Source organism: Echiichthys vipera, assembly GCF_963691815.1.
Source record: "Echiichthys vipera genome assembly, chromosome: X".
Classification (NCBI taxonomy): domain Eukaryota; kingdom Metazoa; phylum Chordata; class Actinopteri; order Perciformes; family Trachinidae; genus Echiichthys; species Echiichthys vipera.
In genome coordinates this window covers 978,392-1,006,237 of record NC_139825.1, presented here as the reverse complement: position 1 = coordinate 1,006,237, position 27,846 = coordinate 978,392, and the positions used below count along the sequence as shown (strand labels likewise).

Here is a 27,846-nt window from a genome sequence, read left to right as displayed (position 1 = left end):
CGCATTTGGCTCTTAGCGGCTGTTAATGTCTTTCCCATTTCTCCGATAGTAGTCTGTACATGAAAAAAATGTCTTGATGGTTTATTTGAGTGTATTCGCCGAAAAAGATCCTGGGATGATTTTACACAGGCATTTCACTTTAACATGTTATAAAGTACAACACAAATGACCCAGACCTGGTGGAGATCTGTGCTCTAATCTGACCATTTTCTACTAATATAAATTATAATATATATTATAAATTATTTACAAAAATGTACATGCTATGATTATATTACCAGAACTGATTGACTTAAAAAATATCATTTATAACTGGTGTTGTTGATCAAACTTGTAAACATCAGCGCATGTTATGGTAAAATGAATGTGTCCAGTGCATGTTTTGGTGAAGTTTATGTCTCCAGTGTGAACTGTTTGCATACAGAGATGTGTGAACCACATCGGGCAGCTAACTCCGATGGTGAAAAAAAATCACTTGACACAAAAGAAAACAATTGCTTGACTTAACGTTACATCCAGGAGATATTTATGTTATATATCACTAACCTACAGCTCTCTGAACTCTTTGAACAAGTCCATGTCTGTCAGCTCCATGTTTCTTCAAGTTAGAAGTGCTGACTTCTTGGTCGGTATTGATTTAAAGCATCGTTTAAAGACGATGTGGCGCCATTGTCAGCCATGTCCGTCTCGATCTGTGTCTGTGCCCACTCTGGCCGCAGGCAGTGATGAAGCAGAGAGAAGCTGCACACAGACACGCTGCCCCACAAAGTTCATAAATTACCCCTATAAAACGTGAAATAGTATTGTTTCTAACAGCTAGGTACTGTGGTACCTTTCAAGTATTGTTTTACCGTGCTACACTACCGACTACAGTGATCCAGCACAAGATGGATATAAAGCACTCATTCCCCATCTGCTAAAGACATCTGAAGAATTGCGGACTGCGGCAGCAGAGAAGTTGTTTCTTAATGGCGAAGAGTGAGGGTGGGCCAGCCTGGCAGCCAGCTTTTTGTGTGCGTGCGTGCGTGTAACGTTACAACACTTCACACCTGAGTGTTAAAAAAAGATTATTTTAGTGCACCACCATAGACTGTTTAAATGAATGGACGGAGCGACTGGGTCTGAAAAAGGAAACCAACACGGAAGTGCCTTAAGCCTGTATTCTAGCCAGTGGGGCAAGGGGGCGATACGTGGGTCGCAGAAGACATCCGGTTGCATTCAAGTCAACGGTGAAAATGATCAACTTCTAACTCGCTCTGTGGCTACAAAAAGCCAGTTACAGAGGTTTTTATCGTCTCTATCGTTAGTTTGATGCCTTTTACAATACTCACTGGTGTTAATTTTTTCAAATTCGGTCCCAGTTTGAGTGAAATAGACGATAAGGCAGGGATGCATTGGGGGCGTGGCTTACTTGTGATTGACAGGTCTCGAAAATCTTGACTTTCAAACCTAACGTTACATCAGCCGTGAAAAACTCAAGCTGTGATGTTGTTCTTCAGTGTTCGCAGTTTGTTTTCAGTTTAACTGGTTGAACTAAAGACACTCCAAGCAGTGTATCCGGTAAGTAACGTTACATATTATTTTAAGCCTTATCTCTCGCTAACCAAACTTAGCATATCACAGTTAACATGGATGCACGTTCTTTACCAAGCAAGCGCTATAGTTACCTGATATTAGTTTCATCATTTATGTGCTAATAGCTGCTTGTTGTCCGTAACTTTTGCATAGTTTTGCTATTTCTCTGTGATTATGCGCTGTTGTTAATGTTTTGCAAATTAACATGAGTATATAGCTGAATCTGTCACATCTATATGATGTATTCAAGTGCTTAAACAAATGTATATGAATTTTCACGTCTTAAATAAACATAAACAAGTTCAATTTTATAGCAGATGCATATTGCAGATGTAGTAAGTTGTTAGTTATACAGTTTATTTGCACATGAGTTTGTGATATGCAACTGTCATAAACAATCCTCATATTCATTGCAGATGCATATTGCAGATGTGGTCACGTTATTGGGGAAAAACCTAATGTGAATATACACGTTATACTAATGAAGAGTCTGAAAGCCCAACAGTACGTTTTTTCAAACAGATTTCCTTCAGGTGATGGTGGCAGGCTGATGCAGTGGTTGGTGAACATGAGGAGACAACTGGACCCATCAGACACGTCAGGTCTGTGCAGTACACACTCTGAGGGGGATCAGTTCTTCTTAGACAAGAAGGTAGACAGATGCATTATGATGCACTAATCAAACAGTAAATGGATCAATACTTAGTGGTGAATATAAAAACTGACATCTGGTAACGTTTGAGGTATGTCTTTTTATAGGGTATAATTTATTGATTCAATGTTGTTTGTCTTTTTGCTACATCTGTAAAGGGTCTCCACACAGAGAAAAGTGAGTGACCGGTGACAACAGAAGGAAGAGCTCATCTGTGGATGGTCATATTTGGTGTCAGTCATCTGGTTGTAGAGAAGGGCGACTGCATGGACAACATTCTTAGTTCTCGAATGTGTGGTGATGATGAATGGATGGTTATTTATACGTCATTCTACAACACAGGGTTGCACAATGAAATGCAAGTTGTATTCACTTTATGCTTCACAAAAGAAAACATTTTTATTGTGAAGGAGGATCATCACCAAATCAGGCTCTGTTAATGTTGTGAACCCTTTAAATCACCCACTGCAGTTTTTGCAATTTATTTATTATTCTCTGTCATTAATGTGCACAATACTTTTATTCATGTCCACAGTTATTGTAATTGAAACACGTAATAAATGATGATCCTAGTTTTCTGTTTTCCTGCTGTCATTTTACAGTACTGAGTGTATTAACATGAACTACAGAATACTCTTGCTTGGTTAATCACAAGACACATTTCTATAATGTTGATAACAGCTAACATACTGTATAAATAGCATTGTAACTGATTACAAGTTGTGGAAAAAACCTCTATCAATGTGTTCTTGTCTGATTTCAGTACTGTACATGTTGCTAATGTTAAAATTCATACCAGATCTGCACCATAAAAACATCAACAAACTTTGATGCTTCATAAGAACTTTTATTGCACATTAAAATCTGAATTAATTTCAAAAATTACCGTATTTTCCGCACTATAAGGCGCACCTAAAAACCTTCAAATTTCTCAAAAGCCGATAGTGCGCCTCATAATCTGGTGCGCCTCATATATGGACCAATATTGAGCCACAACAGGTCTCGCAACTACGGTAAGCAGCCGCCGACTCTATTTTCCCCCTGTAGAAGAAGTAACGCGCGGCACATGTTGAGAAATATGACTGCGCGAAGCGTGCCGTTTCATTTCCATTTGTGTGTTTGTGTAAAGACCCCCAAATGGCTCCTATTAAGAGACATGCGTAGGACACAGAGTTTAAACTCAAGGCGATTAGTCACGCAGTAGAACACGGGAATAGAGCAGCAGCGAGAGAGTTTAACATTAACAAATCAATGGTGTGGAAGTGGAGGAAGCAACAAGATGACCTCCCCTGACTGTTCTGTTGACATTCCCTTTAGCGCAGCTCCATCTAATGGATGCATAACGTAACCCCAGCCTCGACTGTAGCGTCTATTCTATGCGCCTTATAATGCGGTGCGCGAAAACATTGTAATGGTGAGAAAAGGATCATATTTTAGGCTGTAGAGGAAAAGCCTTAGTTATAAAAAATAAAATGTATACTGTACTGTTTTACATTAAATAGCAATAGAAAAGTAACTTATTTCTCATGTGTTTCCAACGCATTGTAGTGGGTTGGCTGAATCTTTTCTCAGGACACTTTACAGAGTAGGTAAAGACCACACTATGACTTATTTGTTATTTACATAGACCCAACAATTCCCCTGTAGAGTACAGTGGCAACGAAAACCTTCCCTATAACAGAGTCGAGTGTTGTTCGTAGTAAGCCTGCAACACTTTCAATAAAGTGATCAATATCAGAGAAATTAACTTTAGTACAGGAATATTGAATATTAGGATAAGGCCTTAAATAAATGCAGATGGAATCGCTCTCACTCCAGTCCATCCAGTGTAGAAAACCTTTGCCCGGAGGTGAGTAGTCCTGTAATATGAATTCAAAAGTTATTAAATAATGGTCTGATAAAATAGGATAAGAAAGACTATTAAGTCTTCAATTCCCACACCATAAGCCAAAACAAGGTTGAGGGTGTGATTAAAACTGAGTAGGTTTATGTACACTCTGACTAAAACTGATCGAATCCAATAGAGAGATAATCGCAATACTAAGGCTATTATTATCATCGTCCCCAAGAATATTAAAATCTCCTTCAATGATTACTTTTGACTATTTGACCGAAACTCTGAGAATTCAGAGTATGGACCAGGAGCATGGTACACTATAACAAGTATAATTGGCTGCACAGTTTTTCAGGTTGAATGTGAAAGACAAAGAACAAGACTTTGAATTATAGTTTAGTTTAGGTTTAGGGTTGATTAATAGGCCTGAGTCATAAATAGCTGCAACACCTCCTCCTCGACCACTGCCTCAAGGAATGTGAGTATTAATATGACCGGGAGGAGTGGATTAATTTAGGCTAACATATTCTTCATGACACAACCAGGTTTCAGTCAGACAGAGTAAATCAATATGGTTATCTGATATCAGATAATTTACTAATACAGCTTTAGATGACAGAGATCTGATGTTTTAAAAGTCCACATTTTATTTTAATGATTTTGTTGTATTATCGCAGATTTGGTGTTGATTTGTATCAAGTTTTTCTGTATAACTCCTCTTCTATTCATTTTTGATTTAATTAATTTAAATGACCGAGAGGCACACAGCGATTTTATAGTATACTGAGCTGGAAAGTGCTCCACAGGGAGCGCAGAGAGGTGTGTAAGACTGCAACCTGTGCGTCTGTGATAAGGGCAGCGCAGAGAGGTGTATTAAACTGTGACTCTGCATCCTTATCCCAACACTGGGTTGTTGTCAGGAGGTGGTGGTGGTGGTGCAGGCCTGGACAGTCAGGTCAATGTTGACAGATATAAGTCTTGACCTCTCCTGGTTAGGGTGCAGGCCATTGTGGTTAAAAAGCCTGGGTCTGTTAGAAAAGGCCGTAAAGTTGTCCAGAAATGGAATACTTTTCCCAAGGCAGTATCCTTTAAGCCACAGGTACAGCTGGCGGAGGCGTCTGGTCATGATGTCACCAAAACGCGGCGAGGGAAGAGGGCCGGAAAATAATCAGTCACTTCCCTGTGTCTAGCAGGGGGTTCACCATGGACCTTAAGTCCTGCTTGAGGACCTCGGACTGGTGGTTCTTGGTGGTGTTGTCGGCGGCCCTTATGGTCCGGTCACCAGTTCTGTAAGCGCTAAGATGGGCTACAAGCTTTGCCTTGGTCGTGGTGACTGTGGAGGGATCCATGAGGATTTTGTCCCTCTCCCTGAGGTCAGCCTTCAGGCCAGAGAAGTTCTCCCTCAGTTTTGAGAGTGTGGGAAGACAGGACTCACACACGGGCATCATGTCGCAGCCTTTGCTTGGGAGCCGTCACACTGGGACACTGAACCACCACAGGGAAGTGAGTTCCGGCCCTGGAACTGAATGTTCAGGGAGACCATCTTCACTCCTGGGTAGGCAGCCCACTTCACCAGTTGCTTTTAGATCCCACTGAGTTAAAGAAGCTCTTTAAAATTGACGCCTCGCTAGTGCGATTCGGTGTCACGACTTCCGTGTTTTACTTCTCCGGTGTAATCAGAGGCAACCAAAGGCCCGAAGGTTAAAAGCTTCAGCCCATGGTTTGAAGAAATAAATACAATTAAAGCTGGGCACGAGTGATTCCAAATATAAATACGCCGAAGTGGCGAGAAATCCAGTGAAATCTAGCGACGCTGCGCATGCGTATGCGTAGATGACATAGAACAATCTTTTCTTGCCAGTCGTCGTTTAATCAGACAATTTAATGATAAGGTTCGTATAAAAGGTCAATCCCCACATGGATAAATGAATCACCGTTCCCACATTCATGAACCCACTTCAAAGCAAAATCACCCGACAGAAGGATCACAATTATACAAGCAATAATCAGAGCCACAATGCAAACTCAGTTTAAATCACTGTATTGCACAATGAGCTACACTCAGCATCAGAAAATGAATTTTAAATAATTGTCCAAAAGGTCCAAATAATGTTCAACAGAAACAGTCCAAAGTTAAATCAAAAATATTTTTTTCTGGGGTGGTCGGTGGCTGAGTGGTTAGAGCAGTCACCCCATGTAAAGAGGCTGAGGGTCCTTGAGGCAGCAGTCTTTGCTGCATGTCTCCCCCTCCCTCTCACCCCATTTCCTGTCTGTCCTATATAATAAAGGCTTGAAAACTGCCAAAATATAATCTTAAAAAAAACAACAACACTGGGAAACACTAAGTTTATCAAAGAGTAAGGAAAATGCAAAGGTCAAGGAATCATTAAAGTTAGCATGTGAAGTACAACAAACCTGCTTAATTGTTAATGTAATGAGGCCGATCAGAGCTTTGGGTGTAACATGAGAAACAGTTGGTCCCCGGAGTTAAATTGACACTCCAGAGATTGGTGTGTCACAACTAATTAGGTTACAAAAATCAGATGTGCAAGTCAAAAAATATTGCACATTAGCAGGTGGATGTGTTCACCTGCAGTGGATGTAATTGACATTTGTGGCACGAGTACATGAAATAGTAGGGATTTGCTTAAACTCCAGTTTAAAGTATTTTAACTGGGTATTCCAGATCTATTAACATGGAGTTATAGCTTAGTGTGATGATGCCATTTCACCGCAGCTCACCTTGAAGCCTCTCTGGCTGCTGAGTGTGGGTTCTGCTGAAGGTTCGTAACTTAGCACCTTGGATCTCAGTTGTGCTCCGAGCTGCCACTGTTGTTCTCAGGCCCTGCCCACATGCTCCCAGAGGGGCAGTGGTTAGCCTGACACATGAGCTTCTGACATGGTAGCTCACCTTGCACTTCTCCCTATACCCTATTATCTTGCCAGGCAACGCTGCACATGCTCCTCATATCTCGTTTGTGTGTGCACCTTTTTACTGTTTGCGTTATCAGTACAACCAAAGCTTCTGCTTAAGCTGTTTTTTTCCTGTTTTTTTTCATCTGCCTCTGACACACAATGTTTATTTACACATTTCAGCCTCAGCCATGGCAGCTGGTGTCAGTATACTGAGTGACCTGCCTTACTCCACGAGTGGAGCTCGCAGTGGAGAGATAAGCACAGAGATGGAGACAGGTACGAGAGCTCTGCAACACAAACACAACATGGGAAAAGCTACTTCATTATTTTTGTCATTTTGCAAAAGTGCACAGCATTGTAGACTGGGTGTGGCTTGATTCAGTGGAGATAGCTAAATACATTTTATTCATAGTGCCATTTTCATCAAAGATCTCAAAGTGCTACAGGTTAAAAACAAAGCTGCTGCAGAGTTTTGGATGTACAGGAGCCCCTGCAGGCTCTTGCTAGGGATCCCGATGAGAAGTGTGTTGCATTAGTCCAGTCTGGAGGAGATAAAGGCATGGAGCAGTTTTTCAGCATCTGGTTCATATGGAGTTTGGAAAATGTTGCAGAGGTGATAGAAGGAGGTCTGAATGAGTTGGGGGTTCCATTTTTACACCAAGATTTGTGACTGCTGATGGGAGAGGGATATCAGAGCCATAAAAGGTGACACTGGTTATGGGTGATAATTTGGTCTGGTGAGGGGTGCCGACCAGGATGGCATCGGTTTTGGAGCGATTGAGTTGGAGGAAGTTGTGCTCCATCCATACCTCTCCTCCAGACCTGTGGTGAGTTTGCATTTTTATATTATGTTGAAGTGTTGAAGAAGAAGTAAGATAAGGGCCAGCCTAAGCATCAGGTGATTCAAACAAAGGTGATTTATTTGTTATGAGAAGACATGTTATTGATATAGCTAAGCATTACATTTACTGTAAATTAGAGTATAAGTTGGATATACTTCATATTTAATGAATGGGACAACAAATCTATTATATGGCCGTTGCTACAGTATGTATTGGTAACTTGCAGGTTTAAAACATCAACCCAACTCATTTACATCAATAACAGAAAACACTGCTATCTTTTTAATATTGCAGTTGTTATTGTTTTGTGAATAAGACATCTGTGACCGTCCAGCTGACCCATCGGCTAACTTGATGATATGAGAGAAGTGTATTTAATCTTTTTTCTTTTTAATAATTAATTTCTTTACGATGCAGTCTGAACTGAAGTTGCTTATATATAAAATTCTCCCACATCTTTCCATCTGGAAAAGATGAAAATAGGTTTGGTGTGAAGCATATTTCCTCGGTTGACAATCTTTAAAATGGATGCTTAATGGATAGTTTGGCTTAGGGGATGTACAGTGAGGTATAAGGATATAAAGCGTGACATCCCCCTATCCGCACTCAGTTTTGCAAAGGCACTGAAGCTGCATTTAGGGCTTAGCACCGCCTGAGATGACTGTGATTGGTTTAAAGACGTACAAACAGCCTAGAGCGTGTTTTTTCCACCTATACCAAATAGCCTAAAAACTCGGCAACCGTAAGTCACATAGTATAAGTGTTACTTGTTTGTAGGGATCGACCTATGTGGATTTTCTTAGGGCAGATACCGATTTTTTTCTGCCGATTTCCTTGAGCAGATATTTGGAGCTGATACTACTTTTAGTATTACTACATAAACATTACACAATGATGATTACAAATGTTACGAGTCTCAATTTAAAAAAAGGAACATTTATTGCAAAAAGGCATCTTCAGTTCCGGTTCCGGCGCTGTGTCGAGCGGCAGCCAGCAACAGTTGCTCCCTCTCTTTTCCACACTTTTAGCTATTTTATCTTATTTATTGTCTTTCTATTGGTGCTTTTCCCCTGTAAGTTGTCGTGCTACCCATAGCCAACTATGTTTGTGAACTATCTTCCATGTTTTTTGTCCGTGTGTCTTATTCCTGGGACTATTTTTGCCGACCGCGTCTCCGTCTGGACGCAACAATGCGACGGGTCTATTGTTGACACCCGCGAACAACTGTTGTCGCTAACACCATCGGCGCTGATGCGAGAAACGCCTGAAATCCCCATAGAACTAAGGAGATAGTACAGGGGATGTAAGGCTGGACGTAAACACCGGGAAAAGAAGAGGAGATATAAACCATCTCTCCCATCCATCACGATGGGGAACGTGAGGTCGCTGGCTAATAAGATGGACGAGCTGGCGGGCCTGGTGAGGACTCAGTGGTTGTATCGTCAGAGCAGTGTGCTGTGTTTCACGTAGACTGTTCAGGTGGACAGGGGTCCCCGTGAGAGTTGCCAGAGGCCAGTTGCTATTCTTATTAACAACAAGTGGTGTCATCCTGGTCACGTTACTGTAGAGGAGTGTGTGTGCAGACATTGAACTGCTTGCCGTGAGTCTCTGGCCATACTATCTGCCGAGGGAGTTCTCACACGTTATCGTCCTGGTTGTTTACATTCCTCCGACTACAAACGCGAAGCGCGTGAGAGACTTCATCCATACCGTCGTTGCGGGTCTTCACACACGGCACCCAGACGCATATATTGCAATATCTAGGGACTTCAACCACATCACTCTGGCTGCAACACTGCCCACTTTCAAGCAGTTTGTGGACTGTCCCACCAGGGAAAACAAGACACTAGACCTGCTGTATGCCAATGTTAAGGAGGCTTACAGCTCCACTGCCCTTCCTCCTCTTGGAAGATGGGACCACAACCTCATCCACCTGCAGCCCCTGTAGAAGCCCCAAGTCCAGCAGCTTCCTGTGACCACCAGGACTGTGAGGAGTTGTCACAGGAGACCGATGAAGCTTTACAGGGCTGCTTCGAACTTACAGACTGGGAGTTTCTCTGTGATTCACATGGAGAGGACCTTGCTGATCTCACAGAATTTCTGTTTGGACAGCGTTTTTCCTACAGTGACTGTACGCTGTTTCCCCAATAGAAGCTGTGGGTCACCAGAGACATCAAGGTCCTGCTGAATGAGAAGAAGAGGGCCTTCAGAGATGGGGACAGAGAGCAAATGAGGCAGGTCCAGAGGGAGCTTAAGGAGAGGATTCAACAGGGCAAAGACAGCTACAGGAGGAAGCTGGAGAACAAACTCCAGCAGAACAATGTGAAGGACGTGTGGAGCGGCATTAGGAGCATCACTGGCTACAAACCATCTGGTAGCCAGACAGTAGATGATACTGAACGAGCCAACGAGCTGAATCTGTTCTTCAACAGATTTGATGAAAGGGCTCTGGCCCCTCAATTCCTTCCTGACTTTGCCCTCCCTGTCCCCTCCCCCCAACCATCACCTCTCTCCACCCCCATCAACACACACAGCAGACAAACCTTAACTGCAGAGCAGGTGAGGGATGAGCTGTGCAGACTCCGCCCAGGCAAGACGGCAGGTACCAGTACCGAAGAAGGTGCGTCCCAGCACCTCCGAAGACTACAGACTGGTGGCTCTGACGTCTCACTTGATGAAGTCCCTGGAGAGGCTGGTCCTGTCACTTCTTCGGCCCCTGGTCAGCTCATCACTGGACCCTCTACAGCAGCGATGTCAAAGTCAAATACATCAGAGGGCCAAAAAAACAAATTTGCTACAAGCCGAGGGCCGGACTGGTTCAATGTTCATTAAAACATATTAAAATGATTGCATATAACCTATTGAACCAAGACCTAACACAGTGTACCGTTTAAATGAATAATCCAATATTTTTGTATGGCTCCAGCAGTAATTTCAGGTGAAAACATTTTTCAACAGGCTCACAGACAAAAAAAAAACTTCCTTCAAAGAGAAAACACATGTCCTGTACATTAAATTAATAAAGCAATATTATCTTATGACCTTAGTTATTTCAAGGAAAACATTTTCAACAGGCACAGCAAAAAAGAAAATGTCCTTCAAAAATAAAATGTGTTCCTAAATATCAAGATAAAGACACACAGCTGCCTTTTACCTCCGTGAACATGTGCTCTGCCTCCCACCGAGCTTGAAACACCCTGTTCTCATCGTCCACCTTCCGTTTAGCCATTATTGGGGAGGGGGGATGCTGAACGTTGACATCTGCCCTGAATGCTGATGAATATTGAAGACGGGGCGGCCCACTTGCGGCGCAACAGTGAGTTTGCGGGCTACCGTTGCATTGTGGGAAATGTAGTTTTTGCTTGAAAAACACCAGCAGGCGGCTGTGGCGTGCGGGCCGGTTCTAATATTCATAAAATATCATCCCGGGCCCGCGGGCCTTGACTTTGACACCCATGCTCTACAGTTTGCCTACCAGCCGAGACTAGGTGTGGAGGTCGCTATCATCTTTCTGCTCCACCATGCCTGCGCCCACCTGGACAGACCGGGAACCACTGTGAGAATCTTGTTCATGGACTTCTCCAGTGCGTTCAATACCATCCGGCCTGCTCTGCTGGGAAGTAAGCTGACGGCGTTGCAGTCGGACCCTCCCCTGGTTTCCTGGATTACGGACTACTTGATTGGTCGACCACAGTATGTTAGACTGCAGGACGGAGTGTCTGACACTGTGGTCAGCAGCACTGGGGCTCCACAGGGAACTGTTCTTTCCCCCTTTCTGTACACCCTGTACACCTCAGACTTTCAGCTCCTCTCTGAGTCCTGCCACCTACAGAAGATTGCTGACGAGGAGTACAAGGGTGTTGTGGACTCCTTTTTCGACTGTTGTGCAGCTAATCACCTGATTCTCAACTCCACCAAGACTAAGGAGCTAGTGGTGGATTTCCGCAGGAGGAAATCTGCCCCCACACCCATCTCCATCAACGGTGTGACTGTGGATGTTATCCAGGATTACAAATACTTTGGAGTATACCTGGATAACAAACTTGACTGGTCCAAGAACACTGAGGCTGTTTACAAGAAGGACCAGAGTCGTCTCTATTTCCTGAGGAGGCTCCGGTCATTCAATGTATGTAACACCATGCTGAGGATGTTCTACCAGTCGGTGGTAGCCAGTGCCATCTTCTTTGCTGTTGTGTGCTGGGGCAGCAGATTGAGGGCAGCAGACGCCAAGAAGATCAGTAGGATCATCAGGAAGGCTGGCTCCGTCCTGGGGGCTGTCTAAACTTCACAGTATCCTGGACAACAACACTCACCCTCTGCTGACTTTGAGCAGTCAGTCACAGACTCATTCTCCCTCAGTGTAACCCTGAACACCGGAGGAAGTCTTTTCTTACAGTGGCCATCAAACTGTATAATTCATCTACCCTCGGTCACGTGAGTAACAGTGGAGACACTGTGTCCTGAGCAAATGTCCCTTTATATCATCACTGCATCATTTTATTTAGTTGTACTATAACTTAGTTCATTTATGTACCTAAGAAATGCTGCTACACTTTTACACACTTTTACCACTGTTATCACTTATCGCTCCTTATCACTTATTTAGTTTGTTGTTATTTCAATATGCTGCTAAACTGCACGGTGTGTATTGTTGTATATTGTATATTCCTACATTTAACCACAATGTCTGTTGCATTCTGTCGCATTTAGTTAATTGTTTGATTTATTTTATGTTAGCTTTATTTTTATTTGATTTATGTTAGCTTATTGTTACTTCGACCCTTTTCCATCTTTCTATTGAAGCTGTTGCATAATAATTTCCCTTGGGATAAATAAAGCTTCTTGAATCTTATCAGATCTGTAGCCTAATAATTAAGAAAGAAATTTAATCAGATATTCTTTAGGACATGTCATACAATCATGCAAAAACTGAAATAATAAGGCAGCTTGCTTAGGGATTACTGTAATAATCTTAAATGAAAGTGAAGTGAGATTTTGAAACAGTAGGAGACACATTTACATGTTTGTATATTTAATTGGCAAAAAGGTAAACAATTGTTTGCCTTCTAGGTAAGAATATAAACACTTTTAGATTAACAAATCTTAGAAAAAATGAAGAAAATAGGTTTTCTTTCACTAAAATACGCTGAACTGACTGAAATAGGCTACATCAGGGCTGTTCAATTAATTTGAATTGGGGCCGGTTGACGAAAATGATCCAAAATGAGGGGCCGGAAAAATATAAGCATCACATTAATGGATATTGTAAAACAATACAGTGACATAGGAGTGCATACAGTATATTGTCTTTATTTTATCAATGTAAATATTAGTCATAGGCCTCGAAGTGCAACAAGCTTGTCAAAAACAATCCTTGTTAAATGAACAAACCTGTTAACCAGAGGTTTTCACTCAATTATTGGACTAAAGGAAAGGGCTCTTGTCCTTTACTTGAGTATTTTATTTACATGCTACTTTATACTTCTGCTCCACTATAAATCAGTGGAAATATTCTACTTTTTACTCCACTACATTTATCTGATTACTTCAGTAACTAGTTACTTTACCAGGCTGACAAGCACATGTGAAACATTAGTTCATTCATCAAAAACTGGACTGACAAAAATTAATGTAACATAAATGCAGAGTAGCATGATTTTTCTGAAAATGCCTTCTCAACTTCTCCTCTTTACACTCAGATATGGCTGCAGAGTAAACTAAGGCAAAAATGTCTGTCTATTCTCTGGTGAACTGGCCCTTTTCCTTGACAACTTTTCTTTTTTTCAGAGTAGAAAGAGACATTGATGTGGTGATTTAACCACGGATTTAACCAGTTGGAAACAATTGAGAACAACAACAGAGCGGAGCTTGGCGAGCTGTTGCCAAGAGGCTTCAGAAACCCACAAAGAAGAGCGTAGCGACAGCGTGCGTAGCGACAGCGTGCGTAGCGACAGCGTGCGTAGCGACAGCGTGCGTAGCGACAGCGTGCGTAGCGACAGCGTGCGTAGCGACAGCGTGCGTAGCAGGAACGCATGGAGCAAGTCTCCAAGCGGGCCGGGATTTGACACGCTGAGACGTAGCGCTGAGACGTAGCGCTGAAAGACTAGAAAGGACAGTGGTCATGAAGACTTACGCTATGTTGCACCTCATAAACCGAACGGTACAAATGTGTACCGAACCGTGACAAGCTTACCAAACGGGACAGGTTTTTAATAAACCGTTCCACCCCAAATTATCCTCCTGTTAGCTTTCTAAAAGTTTTCCAATCTTAACTTTAGAGGAAAAGTAGTGTTCCTCTGGTCCTGATTGTAAGATGAGATAAAACGCCAGTTCAAGATGAGATGTAGGTAGAAAAGAAGAGAACTGGGGAATATGGCAGATTTATTTAGTGTCCATAACTTATCTAATGTGTATTGTTGCTGCAGCCCTCATTTATCAATCTTGCATGAAAACGGGCGCAGATCTGAGCGCAGAATTGGTCGTACGACAGGAATTATGATTTATGAAACATTCGTATCTGACCCAATCTCAGCGTACGAATGAGCGGGCCTTGATAAATGCGGCGGCTGAGGCCTCGCCCACTGAGGTCAAACATGGAGAGAAGAAACACTGGTAAGAAAATAAACTTTTCTGACACAGAGATCGGCATCCTGACATCCGAGATGGAGCAAAATAAAGATGTGCTTTTTGGCAGTCTTAAGAGTGGAATAAAAGGGGCCCGTAAAAACGCTGTATGGAAAAGAATAACAGAGGCAGTCAACCCGAAGCAGCGCTCCACTGTGACCCGTGTGCGTGTGTAGCGGGGTTTGCCAGCGGGGATATTAGGTATTCCGTTAGAGGATAACCTTTGTCACCTAGAAGAACCATACCAAAATGTTAATCATCTGATACCTTGTTGATTTAATGCAATTTATCGAGGGTAGCCACTTACCGAGGAGATGACTTTGGCTCTGCAGTGCGCCTTCCTGCAGCCGCGCGCCAACACAGCTGTTTTGAAATATAAAAGAATCGTGTGTGTCCCCCTGGCCACCACGTTTAAATGTGATAGCTTGGCATCACAAATCACCTGTACATTTATCGAGTGGTAGTTTTTGCGATTGATGAATGCGTAATCATTCATGGATGGTGCCTTCAGACGCACATGCGTACAATCAATTGCTCCAACCACATTTGGAAACCCAGCAATCTCATAAACTTGCCTTTTAATCACAGATTGCTGGGCATAATTGTATGGGAACCGAATGTACTTTCGGGAGAGGGATTTTATTGCAGCCAACACTGCTGGCATCGTCCTGCTGATGGTTGGCTGGGAGACCCCAGCCCTGTCCCCAATCTCCCGCTGAAAGGTCCCTGTGGCCAAAAACCCCAGCGTGGCGAATACCTGAACTGTAACAGGTAAGGCATTTGGTCGACTGGTTTCGTTGACCGACGAACGTCTAAATTGTTGCATAAATCAATAAGCACATGCCTTGGGAGCCGAAAGCGACTTAACAGCCAAGCATCACTCTCCATGAAAAGATCCCTGCGGTCTCTGAAAACACGCTCACGTCTGACCCACACGTATTGTTCCTCCAAAACAAGCAGGTCTGCCATCGTTAAGATTTGATTACTGTCAAAGCATCTGTTTAAATAGGGGAATGAGTAAACATCTGGCCAACCACAGTGGAACGATGGTTATCTCAACAGGTGCTTTCAAATTTTGTTTCAGTTGTGTCACACCCATTGGAAAAAAACAAAAACAAGTACACAATTTTGCCATGAGTTTATTTGCAAACACACATTTCTGCTTGTATTCACGATCATTTTAAATTTTAATGTGTAATAATTAGTTGTCATCTTAGGCTATTTAGCCCATCATATTGTTTAACTTCTTAAAAAGTGGTATCAGTAAAAATGTGGGCTTTTAAAAAAAAAATTTAATTTATAATTTTTTTATTTGTTTTAAGAATCCGTTTGGATCTGTTCTTAATATGTGACTGCTTATGCTTAATGACAGCTGAGGTTTGTTAATTATTTTCAGCCAGATTTTGCTGTGCTACCGCAAATCCACAGGCTCAAATTTGCGTACATGATCTCAGACCTGACGTGAGATTTGATCATAGCTCCCGCTCACGTCCAAATTGATAAATGCCGAAGTTTGCGTGGAAATGGTCGTGCGCACGTTTTTCTGCTGTACGTTCGTTTGATAAATGAGGGCCACAGAGAGCCAGCAATATCCTTAGGGGTCCAAGCCTGAGGGGGCTGGGAACCCTATTGTTTTCACGAGGATTTTTATTTTTTTATTTATTTTTTTATAATAAGGGGTCTAAGCCCGTGGGGGCTGGGGCAACGCGATGCCATATTGTTTTTACAAGGATTTTTATTTTTAATATTTATTTTTTATTTTTCCATCAGTAAAACTCATACTGCAGCCTACACAGTAGGAGTTATTGAGGTGAGACTTTGAACTGTGGTTCAGACCCCTGCACGTATGGCCTAGACTTTTTTTTGCAGGATCACGGTATATGCAAAAGCTACTTTTTTTTAACTCCTCCTAGGCGGGTGTTCGATGGAGATGAAACTTGGTACACGTAATGTTTGGATGGTCCTGACCAAAAGTTATCAAAAGATTTTCGATACTTTTATAAATGCCGAAGTTATAAAGGAACAACCTCCTGTAGATCACAGTCAAAACAGGAAGTGCTGCGCATCTTCCACAAATTGTGTCGGATCAACACAAAACTTGATAATCTTGTTTCCTATGTCTTACTGAGGCCTCATACAAATTTCACACTAACCAACCACTAGTTGGCGCTGTTATGCGGAATTCATTACATCTTAGCAATTATTAGTCAGATAAACAAGAAACTTAGAACAATAGTTTCTGATACTCATCTAAGTCTTTGAGAAAAATATGACATAAATCATCCAGGAGGTGGCGCTGTTTTGAATATCACTTATACTGTAGCATTAACCATTCATGTTATGGAAACAAAACTTTCAGGAGAGGTATAGACTGGTGCCCCCACAGAACACACCAAAAATGACACTTCCACCACAAGGTTGCGTTTTAATCAAGAAAAAGGCTTTTTGGGCTCTTACTTCCACATCGTATATTGCAATTAAAGATTTCTTACATCCACATGTTCTTTGAAAGGCGCTTAATCTTGGGATTTAGATCACGCCACATTTCTGCAGAGTATTTTTGCACAAAATAGCAAGAAATGAAAAACCTATTTTTTCAAACTCCTTCTGTGTCTGATCACCACGGAACTTTGCAGGAATTATCCTTTAATCATCTTGATGAAAAGTTATCAAAAGGATTGTAATAGTCCAAAACGTGTATTTTATGAAGAAACAACTTCCTGTATGTTGTACTCATAACAGGATGTATTGTATTGATCTTTGCAATAATTAGTCCGAATAGCATCAAACTCTGTCTGATAGTTCTCCATGGGAACTTAAGACTCTGTGCAAAATTTGAATTCAATCAGGCTTTAGTTGGCGCTGTTACACAAAATAAAAAAATTCACAAACCATGAGAAAAATATTCAAAACCTACTTTTGCCAACTCGCCCTAGGCCAAGAGTCTCATCAGCACAAAATTTTGCACACATAATCGTTCTAACCCTACGATCAAAGGAATTTTTATAATCCAAACAATATTAAAGTTATAGGGGAACGACTTGGTACACTGTAGTCAAAACAGGAAGGTGTGTGTTACTTTGAAGTAATTTCTCTGATTATTCCACAACCTGGAAAAGTTATTTCCCGAGCCGTGCTCAGGGTCTGTGCATTATCTGATATCAATCAGCCAAAATGCAAAATTGAGTAATGCATGCATTATGTGAAAAAATGCAATATCTACTAAATCAAATACCTACACTTTCTTTTTCAAACTACAATCTGTGCTGCGTTGAAACTGCGACTTGCGTCGTGCCCATGGACCTGCCGGTCCTAATTGCATCGCCTCTGCGGGTCACCAGGTCCGAGTTGCACAGGGCCCCCATTGATACCTGCTTGCAGGTCTAGTTTCACCTTTTGGCTCCAGTTGGATGCTGGGCTGGCTGCTGAATGGTTGAGCAGGCTACAGGCAAAATGTCATTTTTACAGTGGCATAGTCCTGTCTTAAACCAGTGGATACTGGATACATTGTATATAAAAATACAACTACCTTATTTGTTAGTGCTCTTTGAAACAACCCAGTAGATCCAGCTGGTTCCAAATTTAAATCTAGGGATTTTATTGTTTTTCATAGTTTCACTTAGTGACTGAATGTCATCAGATAAGATAATCCATTTCATTTTTTCAATAAGCATTTGTCACATTGATTGTAGTCATTTTTTTTACTAAAAGGTTGATTTATGAAAAGAAAAAAGAAAGAAAACGTGAACTTATTCTGAAAATAATCGACGCATGTAACCCGGGAAAAATACTAGCACTTTTAAAAAGATATTTTCATAATAACATAATTGTCATATCCCTGCACATTTTGTGTTTTGTTCAGTCAAAAGCAGAAAAAGTTGTTTTTGTATTAACATGCTGTGTGTCCAGGGCTGTGCGACATCATGTGATATCACCTCTGTGTCTGTGTGTGTGCAACACCCCCCCCCCCCCCCCCCCCCCATTTACCTCCCACTGATGACTTTGGAGACGGTCGTCAGGGTTACACTTCAGATGCTGCTGATGAATTGATAGGTTGCATTTGCCTCTCTTTGCCAACGGGTGATTTGTTGTGTTATGATTCATCATGGGCACAGAGCTAATGAGCCCGGAGCTTTTGTTAATGTACAGATGCTTGCTGTAGAGGCAGCAACACAGCCTGCACTGTAAGATGTAGCCGCACTAAGCATGGCATTCCTTAGCTGGGGAGATGACAGGCAGCGTGGAGGAAGCACAACCGCAGGCACTCAGCCTCAGATATCTTGCTAAAGGTCCTGCAGCGCAGATTCAACTCTGCCCTGGTGTCAGGGTTCTGAGGAGGACCCAGAAGCAGATCGGACAAAAAGGCAGTGTTTAAACAGTTTATTTGATAAAGTGTGAGGTGGTGAAGAACAGAGAAGCTGGCAGGCGAGGGTTGGATCCCAGAGGTGTGGAAGGTCCAGAGAGTGGCTGGCTCACAGGCGGCGGGGCTAAGCGGACTGGGCTCCCGGGCTGACTTCCTGGAATGATTCACAATACTTCACAACGATCCGGCGTTCACTGCATGTGTGGCTGCTCCTTAAGTACTGCAGGGGATTGATGAGGAGCAGGTGTGTGGGTGACCTCAGCCAGGTGTGTGAGCAGCCAAAGAAGGACACGCCCCCGAGCACTGTCAATAAAGTGACAAACACCACAAGACATAACAAAAACACCCAAACAGACCTCATGGCCGGGGATTCATGACACCTGGAGCTCCTCTCCTCCTCCCTCCATAAAGTCATGGTAGCCATCAGCGTGAACCAGCCTCAGCCTTCCACTGAATGTAAGATCAGGCGATTTACGACTAGTGTTTTGCATTTAGGATGCAGCATGCACTGAGCACTCTTTTGACAAATTGTCCTTATGATTCTTTTTTTCATCAGCCAATGCTAGGGTCCCTACAGCAAAGTACACCAAGATGGGGGAGACCCTGAGGCATGTCATCCCTGGTCACATGCAGTGCTCCATGGCCTGTGGAGGGAAAGCCTGTAAATATGAGAACCCCTCTCGCTGGAGTGGTAAGGAGCAAGCCATCAAAGGACTCTACTCGTCCTGGTATGTCGGCTTGTCTTACCACTGCCTTTCATACAGCACACATGCATTTTGTTCTGGTTTCTGGTTTGTACAATCTGTTTTCGAGTGAGAAGTTTAATTTCAATGCATCTGTATGTCTGCCCTTTGGAAACCCCTTTATTTTAAGGGTCTTTGGTGTCTGATTTCTTAAAGTTGTGTTTAACTTTCACCATCATTATTTTTTATAATTATGCTAATATAACACAACTCCCCCTTACTTGTCATATTCTCCAATGACAGGATTACTGACAACTTGGTAGCTATGGCAAGGCCTTCCACAGAAATCCTAGAGAAATATAATGTAATTGAACAGTTTCAAAGGTAAAGTACCTTAACTTATTTTCTTTATTTGATTCTTTATTAATGTTAAGACCACCAGTTAAATTGAGGTTTGCTATGATGTACACTGGAGATCAAAGTTAATTAGAGAACAAAGTATAAATTCTTGATTTATTCTGAAATTGTTATTTTTTATTGTTCAGAATTTGATAGAATATCAGCTGTGGCTATACTACTACTGTACTAGCATGTTTTTTTAAACAACCAAGGCACCTCAACAAAAACAGTGATCAAAATTGGAGAACAGTAACCATACCATTGTGTCAGAAGAGAAGATTTCAACAATGTTTTCTTCGGGCTATAGGATTAAAAAATGAATAGGAAGTGTAGAGGCCACAGCTTTGAATGACTTCAGCACATCTGCACCCACAGGACATCACTAGTTTCTCACACTGCTCTGGTTTGATCTTGTTCCATTCTTCTTCAGTCTCTTCCATAGTTCAGAGGTAACTAGAGGTAGAGGTAGTGGATTTCTTAGACATAACTTTGTTGCCAAGGATTTTCCAGAAATTCTCTATGGGTTTTAGATCTGGACTCTGACACTTCCACCTCCAAATTTTACTGACTTCTTTAGACACTTTGGATTCAGTCTTTTCCCAGTCCAAGGCCGAACATAATGTTTCCGATCACACCCAAATAAAGTGAACTTTGACAATGTCATCTCATGGTTTAGGGGATGTTTTCTGCAGCAGGAGTTGGGCCTCTTGTACAGCTACATGGCAGGGTGAATGCAAATGTTTATGTAAACCTCCATCAGCAACATGCAATACCTTCACTGCAATTGTCTCCCAATCAGCTGCAATTTTCATGAAGACAATGCCCCCTGTCACAAAACAGGTGAAGCAGTTCCTTGATTCTAAGAATATTGAAACAATGAAATTGCCAGACCAGAGTCCAGATCTAAACCCCACAGAGAATCTCTGGAAAATCTTTGGCAACAAAGTAATGTGTAAGAAACCCACTACAGTTACTGACCTGTGGAAGAGACTGAAGAAGAATGGAGAAACTAGTGATGTCCTGTGGGCGCAGATGTGCTGAAGTCATTCAAAGCTGTGGCCTCTACTCTTCCTATTCATTTTTGAATCCTATAGCCCAAAGAAAACATTGTTTAAATCTTCTCTTCTGACAGAATGGTAACCATTCTCTAATTTTGCTCGTTGTTTTTGACAAAAATAAAGGTTTTTGTTGAAGCGCCTTGGTTATTTAAAAATACATGTTAGTCAAGCAGTGGTATAGCCACAGTGGATATTCTTTCAAATTGTGAACAATAAAAAAAAAACAATATTTCAGAATAACTCAAGTATTATGTTCTCTCATTTTGATCTCCAGTGTATGTGTTCACTCTGTACATTGACACAGACCTGTTACTGTTCTCAGGTGTGGTTTGAAGACGGTCATTAACCTACAGCGGCCTGGAGAACATGCCAGCTGTGGCAACCCACTGGAGCATGAGAGCGGTTTCACTTATCGACCCGAAATCTTCATGGAGGCAGGCAGTGAGTCTCTATCCACCCTCACCAATACTGTAACAACACAGGACACACACCAAAAAACCTGTTAGTTGACAGTTTTAGTTCCACTTACAGGTATAATAGGTAGGTGAAAATCCTAAATGTAATTGCTAAAAAACGTAATTTGTATAGCACGTTCACTTTTTTATTTTACAGCCTGAAATGATTATACATAAAAAACATATTTTTCCAGCATGATTTAAACATTTTGCCTTACAACATTCAAGTGAAATAGTTTTTTTCAAAATTTCTAAACAAATTAATAAAAAATTAAAAACTAGAATTGCAGGGTTGGAAAAATGATGAATCCCCAGATTTAATACTTTGTGGGAGCACCTCTTGCTTTAATTACAGCCATCAGTCTGTTTGGATATGTCTCTACCAGCTTTTTGCACCTAGATTGGAGAATATTTCCTCATTATTCCTGCAGAACTGTTGGAGTTCAGTCAAATTCTGTGGTGAGCGGTGATGGACTGCACTCTTCAAGTCCATCCACAGATGTTCTGTAGGATTCAGGTCAGGGCTCAGACGAGGCCACTCTAGGACATTCACCTTCCTGTCCTTTAGCCACTGTGTTGTTTTTATGGAGGTGTGTTTTAGGTCATTGTCATGCTGGAAGGTGAACCACCTGCCCATTTTCAAGTGTCTAACAGTGGGCTGCAGCTTTTCCTCAAGAATTTGAGTGGACTTGGCAGCATCCATTTTCCATTCAATCCTGACCAACTGCCCAGTCCCTCCTAAAGAGAAACAGGCCCACAACATAATGCTGCCACCACCAGGCTTCACTGTAGGGATGGTGTGGTTTGGGTGGTGTGCTGTGTTTGGTTTTTGCAAAACATAGCGCTTGGAGTTCTGCCCAAAAAGTTCAGTTTTGGTCGCAACTGACCCCATATAACCTTTTGCCAAATGGCATCAGAATCTTCAATATGTTTTTTTTATGAGACTCAGTGTGACATTTTGACTTTCTTGACTTTCTTACCTGTAGAACTTGGGAAATTGTTGTCACATGCACAGATCAACCAACCTCCATTTAGACTTGTAACTCCTTCAAGGTCACCATGGGCCTCTTGGTAACTTCCCTGATTAGTAAGCCTGTGAATGTTCTTATTTGTCCAGGTCATCGTTATCCCCAAATAAATTGAAGTCAAAAGCAACTGGACTTGGTTGTTTGTCTTGGAAGACGTTTCACCTCTCATCCAAGAGGCTTCATCAGTTCATGTACGCATCTGACTAGGCTGGGATTGGTCCAAATGTCTGGTGTGGAGATCCAGGTATTTAACCTTTCACAAGGCTGATGATGTCACTGGAACTCTTTGTGTTCCAAGTCCCGATGACAGTCGTTAGAGTGACAGTTGTTGGTGGGAAGTAGGTTTTGACTTTGTTAGTGCTCATTGAGTCTTAACGACAGTCGTTGGAGTCACAGGAGGCCATTTGAGAACAGTTGTTCTTTGAGGTTAGATTTTTGAATTTCCTTGAAAGGGATGAAAGGGCAGCATTGTAAATTGGAGATAGGTGGTGTCTTAGACCTCCTCCTCTTTTTAGCGATGGTTTCTCTACTTTTACGTAGATGGCTTCTTTTACTCTTTATTCAAACCATCTGTCCTCTCTGTCCAGGATGTGGACATTGTTGTCATCAAATGAGTGGGCTTTCTCCTTGAGATGTAAGTGAGCTCTCCTGTGTTGGGCCATGCGTTTATGCAGTGGTTGTTTAGTTTCTCCAATGTAGAGATCTTTGCATTCCTCGTTGCATTTGACAGCATAAACCAGATTGCTTTTTTGGGTGTGTGGTGTTCTGTCCTTGGGATGTACTAGTCTCTGTCTGAGTGTGTTACTGGGTTTTAAATACACAGGGATGCAGTGGTAGGGAATGAGTCCTTACCCCAAGTGAAGGAGTTCAAGTACCTCGGGATCATGTTCACGAGTGAGGGGACGATGGAGCGTGAGTTTGGCCGGAGAATCGGAGCAGCGGGGGCGGTGTTGCAGTCGCTCTACCGCACCGTTGTGACGAAAAGAGAGCTGAGCCGGAAGGCAAAGCTCTCGATCTACCGGTCAATCTTCGTTCCTACCCTCACCTATGGTCATGAAAGTTGGGTCATGACCGAAAGAACGAGGTCGCGAGTACAAGCGGCCGAAATGGGTTTTCTCAGGAGGGTGGCTGGAGTCTCCCTTAGAGATAGGGTCAGAAGTTCAGCCATCCGTGAGGAACTCGGAGTAGAGCCGCTGCTCCTTAGCGTTGAAAGGAGCCAGTTGAGGTGGTTCGGGCATCTAGTAAGGATGCCCCCTGGGCGCCTCCCTAGGGAGGTGTTCCAGGCACGTCCAGCTGGGAGGAGGCCTCGGGGAAGACCCAGGACTAGGTGGAGAGATTATATCTCCACACTGGCCTGGGAACGCCTCGGGATCCCCCAGTTAGAGCTGGTTAATGTGGCCTGGGAAAGGGAAGTTTGGGGTCCCCTGCTAAAGCTGCTGCCCCCGCGACCCGACCCCGGATAAGCGGATGAAGATGAGATGAGATGAGATGAACTTACTGTTTTCATGGCGAGAGGCATAATTTTGGCGGCCTGCGTCATCCATATGGTAAAGTTAAAACCCAAACGGCAAGTATCGTTTGATCAGACAAGTGTTAAGACGGTATCGACTGATTTTGAAGTTGATCGCATTAAATCTGTAGTAGGAGTTTGTTAAAGTATGACACGTGCAAAAGTAGAAAAATGGCCATTAAATTTAAAATGGCCGAATTCCTGTTGAGTTTTAGATATACCTCCAAGAGGCTTTTTTTGTACGTCGGATGAGTTCTATTTGCCTACTGGTTTTCATTCATTTTCACAAATCTAGGTGTAGAGGTTGTTTTCTAGTGGGCGCTAGTGAGTCAATTTGCCACGCCCCTTTCTGAAAACTATGAAATACATACGTTTTCACCACCCTTGAACTATTTGTGAAGTTTGGTGAGTTTTAATATGATTAAGCCTCCAAAAAGGCAATTCATTTGTCAGAGTTATAATAATTCTAGCAAATCCTATAGGGCCTTTGCTGACCAGACTTGATCTCAGCTGGGGCCCAAAAAATAATAAACAGAGCAATTTCAATAGGGCCCGCACTTGCTCGACGTTTGTCCGTGCTGTGAAAAATTGTTTATTTTTTATCAACCAACAAAATGCAAGGTGAGCCAACAAAAGAAAAATTTAAACTAAATGGATATTTGGTGTTACTATCCTTTGCCTTCAAACCAGTATCCATTCTTATAGGTACACTTGCACAAATTCAGGGATTTTGTAGGATTATAGTCAAGTGTATGATCAACCAACTATACCAAACAGGTACTAATGATTATCAGTTTCTCATGTAGGTTGAAACAGCCATTAAATGAAACAGAAACAACCTTGTCGGAGGCTTAACACTGGGTGAGGAACAAACTGCTACCAAGGTTCACGTCACAGGCCATACACTATGGCAAGACTGAGCACAGCAAGAAGACACAAGTTAGTTCTACTGCATCAGCAAAGTCTCTCCAAACACAGATTTCAGACTGGGGTTTCAAGATGTGCTGTTCAAGCTCTTTTGAAGAAGAATAAGGAAACGGGCATCTTTGAGGATTTTGGAAGCAGTGGTCGGCCAAGGAAACTTAGTGCAGCAGATGAAAGACACATCAGGCTTATTCCCCTTAGAAATCGGAATATGTCCCGCAGTGCCATCAGCTCAGAACTGGCAGAAACCAGTGGGACCCAACTACACCCATCTACTGTCCCAAGGAGTCTGGCCAGAAGTGGCCAAAAAGCCAAACCTCCAACATGGAAACAAAGCCAAGAGACTCAACTGTGCAGGAAAACATAGGAACTGGGATACAGAAAAATTGCAGCAGGGTCTCTGGACTGAGGAGTCAAAATTTGAAATATGTGGCTGTAGCAGAAGGCAGTTTTTTTTGCTGGAGAGCTGTACAATAATGAGTGTCTGCAGGCAACAGTGAAGCATGGTGGAGGTTCCTTGCAAGTTTGGGGCTCCATTTCTGCAAATGGAGTTTTGGTCAGGATTAATGGTGTCCTCAATGCTGAGCAATACAGGCAGATACTTATCTATCATGCAATACCATCAGGGAGGTGTGTGATTGGCCCCAAATTGATTCTGCAGCAGGACAACAACCCCAAACATACAGCCAATGGCAATATGAACTGTCTTCAGCATAAAGAAGAAGAAGTCCTGGAAGTGATGGTGTGGCCCCCACAGAGCCCTGATCTCAACATCATCCAGTCTGTTTGGGATCACATGATTAAATCAGTCAGTAACCTGACAGTAATTGAGAGATTTTCAGGTAAGAATGAAGCTGCATGCTTTAGTGTTCAATTGACATTATAAAATGGATGGCTCAAATCAAGCAATCTGATTGGTTGTTAGGCGTGGGATAAATCTTGAATACCACGGCTATGACATACCATTCTTTGTCACAATTCTATATCACTCTGCTTATCTTTTTATAAATTGTAGGGACTTAAACATAAACACTTTCAAAAGATTTCAACATGTTTACAAAGTGATTGGTCAGTCTTATTTTATACATCATATTTATAAAGTGATTGGTTAGTTCACATTGGCGCTGTAGGAGACGGCTGCCTCTCCAGTAGCTCTCCAGTTTTTAGCTCTTACCCTATTTTAACCTCTTTATTTCTATTTCTTTTTTTACTCTTCTTGCAAAGAGATGGTGTCTTAGATATATACGGTATATCCTAAGGCTATTTCTAATTTTAAAATTCAACCAAGAGCCATATTTCTCAATTACTCAAGAGAGGAACTGCTGGCTCTGCGCACAAAGGGACGAGCTGGGATGCGACACCCCATCCCGGCGGAGCTGAGGAGGAGACCCAGGGTCTGCAAGGCCGGGGCGAAGCTAAAGGCTGAGCGAGCGGAGAATCGGAGGCGCTATATGCCATCGATTCCCTCCGTAATCATGGGTAATGTGAACTCGCTGCTGAACAAGATCGGCGAGCTGTCTGCACCGAACAACCAGCGGATCTACCGTGAGAGCAGCTTGTTTACCTTTACAGAGAAATGGCTAAACCACCTCTTACCAGATGCTAACCTGGATCTGCCGGGATTCACTGCTGTGAGAGCCAACAGAGACACAGAAGCGAGTGGAAAAAGCAAAGGTGGGGGACAACCGCTGTTCATGTATGTGAACGACCGCTGGTGTAACCCAGGACATATCTTCGTAAAGAAAGTCTCATGTTGCCGGGACCTCGAGCTGCTAGCAGTTAGCCTGCGGCCATATTATCTGCCGAGAGAGTTCAGTCACGTGATCACCGTCTGTGTTTACATCCCTCCCAGAGCGGACGCAGCCACTGCCTGTGACAAGATCCACTCAGTCACTGCAAGGCTGCAGACACAGCACCTTGAGGCATTTATGATCATATCCGGGGACTTAAATCATGCAACTTTGGACTCTACTTTGGCTGTTTTTCACCAGGTTGTAGACTGTCCCACCAGAAACAACAATTGATCTCCTATATGCTAACGTGAGGGATGCATACAGAACCTCTACGTGCTGTACAGAGTCCACTCCCATCTGGATAAGGGAAGCTGCCCAGCGAGGATTCTCTTCTTGGACTTCTCCAGCGCCTTTAACACCATCCAGCCCCCTATACTTCAGGACAAACTGAACAGGATGGGAGTGGGCCCCTATCTGGTGGACTGGGTCAGACTACCTCACTGACAGGCCACAGTACATCAGACTGAAGGACATGATGTCTCACGCTGTGGTCAGCACTGGAGCCCCTCAAGGCACAGTGCTGGCCCCTCCTCTCTTCACCCTGTACACCTCAGACTTCCAGGTTGTACTTCCTGAGGAGACTGCGGTCCTTCAACATCTGCAGCAAACTGCTGTGGATGTTTTACCAGTCTGTGTTCACCAGATTCCTCTTCTACACTGTGGAGTGCTGGGGGGGCAGCATATACAAGACAGACACCTCCAGACTGGATAAACCGATCAGGCTGGCCGACTCTGTTGTTGGCATGAAACTGGACTCGCTGGTGACGGTGTCAGAGAGGAGGAGAATGCCAGCCACCCACTGCACACCGTCATCAGCAACCAGAGGAGCCTGTTCAGTGGAAGGCTGCTCCTGCCCAAATGTAGGACCAACAGGCTCAAGAACTCCTTTGTCCCTCAGGCCATCATCCTCTACAACTCCTCACTCAAGGGGAGGAGGAAATAAAGAGGACAGAAGGGATGAGTGGGAGCCTCTCAATGTGCAATTAATAATCTACTCTTGCATACCCGGATACTTATCTTCTTCTTTTTTGTGCAATAACTTCATCCACCACTTAAGTGCAATTAATCTTACTGCTCATTTCTGCAATATACAGTCAAACACATTTTATCTTATACGCTTTCTCTACTCTTAACTTATCTGATTTCATTTTCCATGAATATTATTTGACCTGTTTTCGTGTCTCTACTTT

The 27,846-nt window shown here is 42.7% G+C and overlaps 1 protein-coding gene across 1 annotated transcript in view; it reads left to right on the top strand.

Moving 5' to 3' along the window:
- The window catches only part of ptpdc1a (protein tyrosine phosphatase domain containing 1a), a 75,077-nt gene that overhangs the window by 5,437 nt on the left and 41,794 nt on the right, over positions 1-27,846 (top strand). Inside the window, exons 2-5 of the mRNA XM_083939649.1 lie at positions 7,158-7,253; positions 19,363-19,534; positions 19,793-19,873; positions 21,269-21,387. Of these exons, the coding sequence (XP_083795775.1) occupies positions 7,166-7,253; positions 19,363-19,534; positions 19,793-19,873; positions 21,269-21,387 (460 nt within the window). The 5' untranslated portion in view covers positions 7,158-7,165. The remainder of the gene's footprint in view (positions 1-7,157; positions 7,254-19,362; positions 19,535-19,792; positions 19,874-21,268; positions 21,388-27,846) is intronic.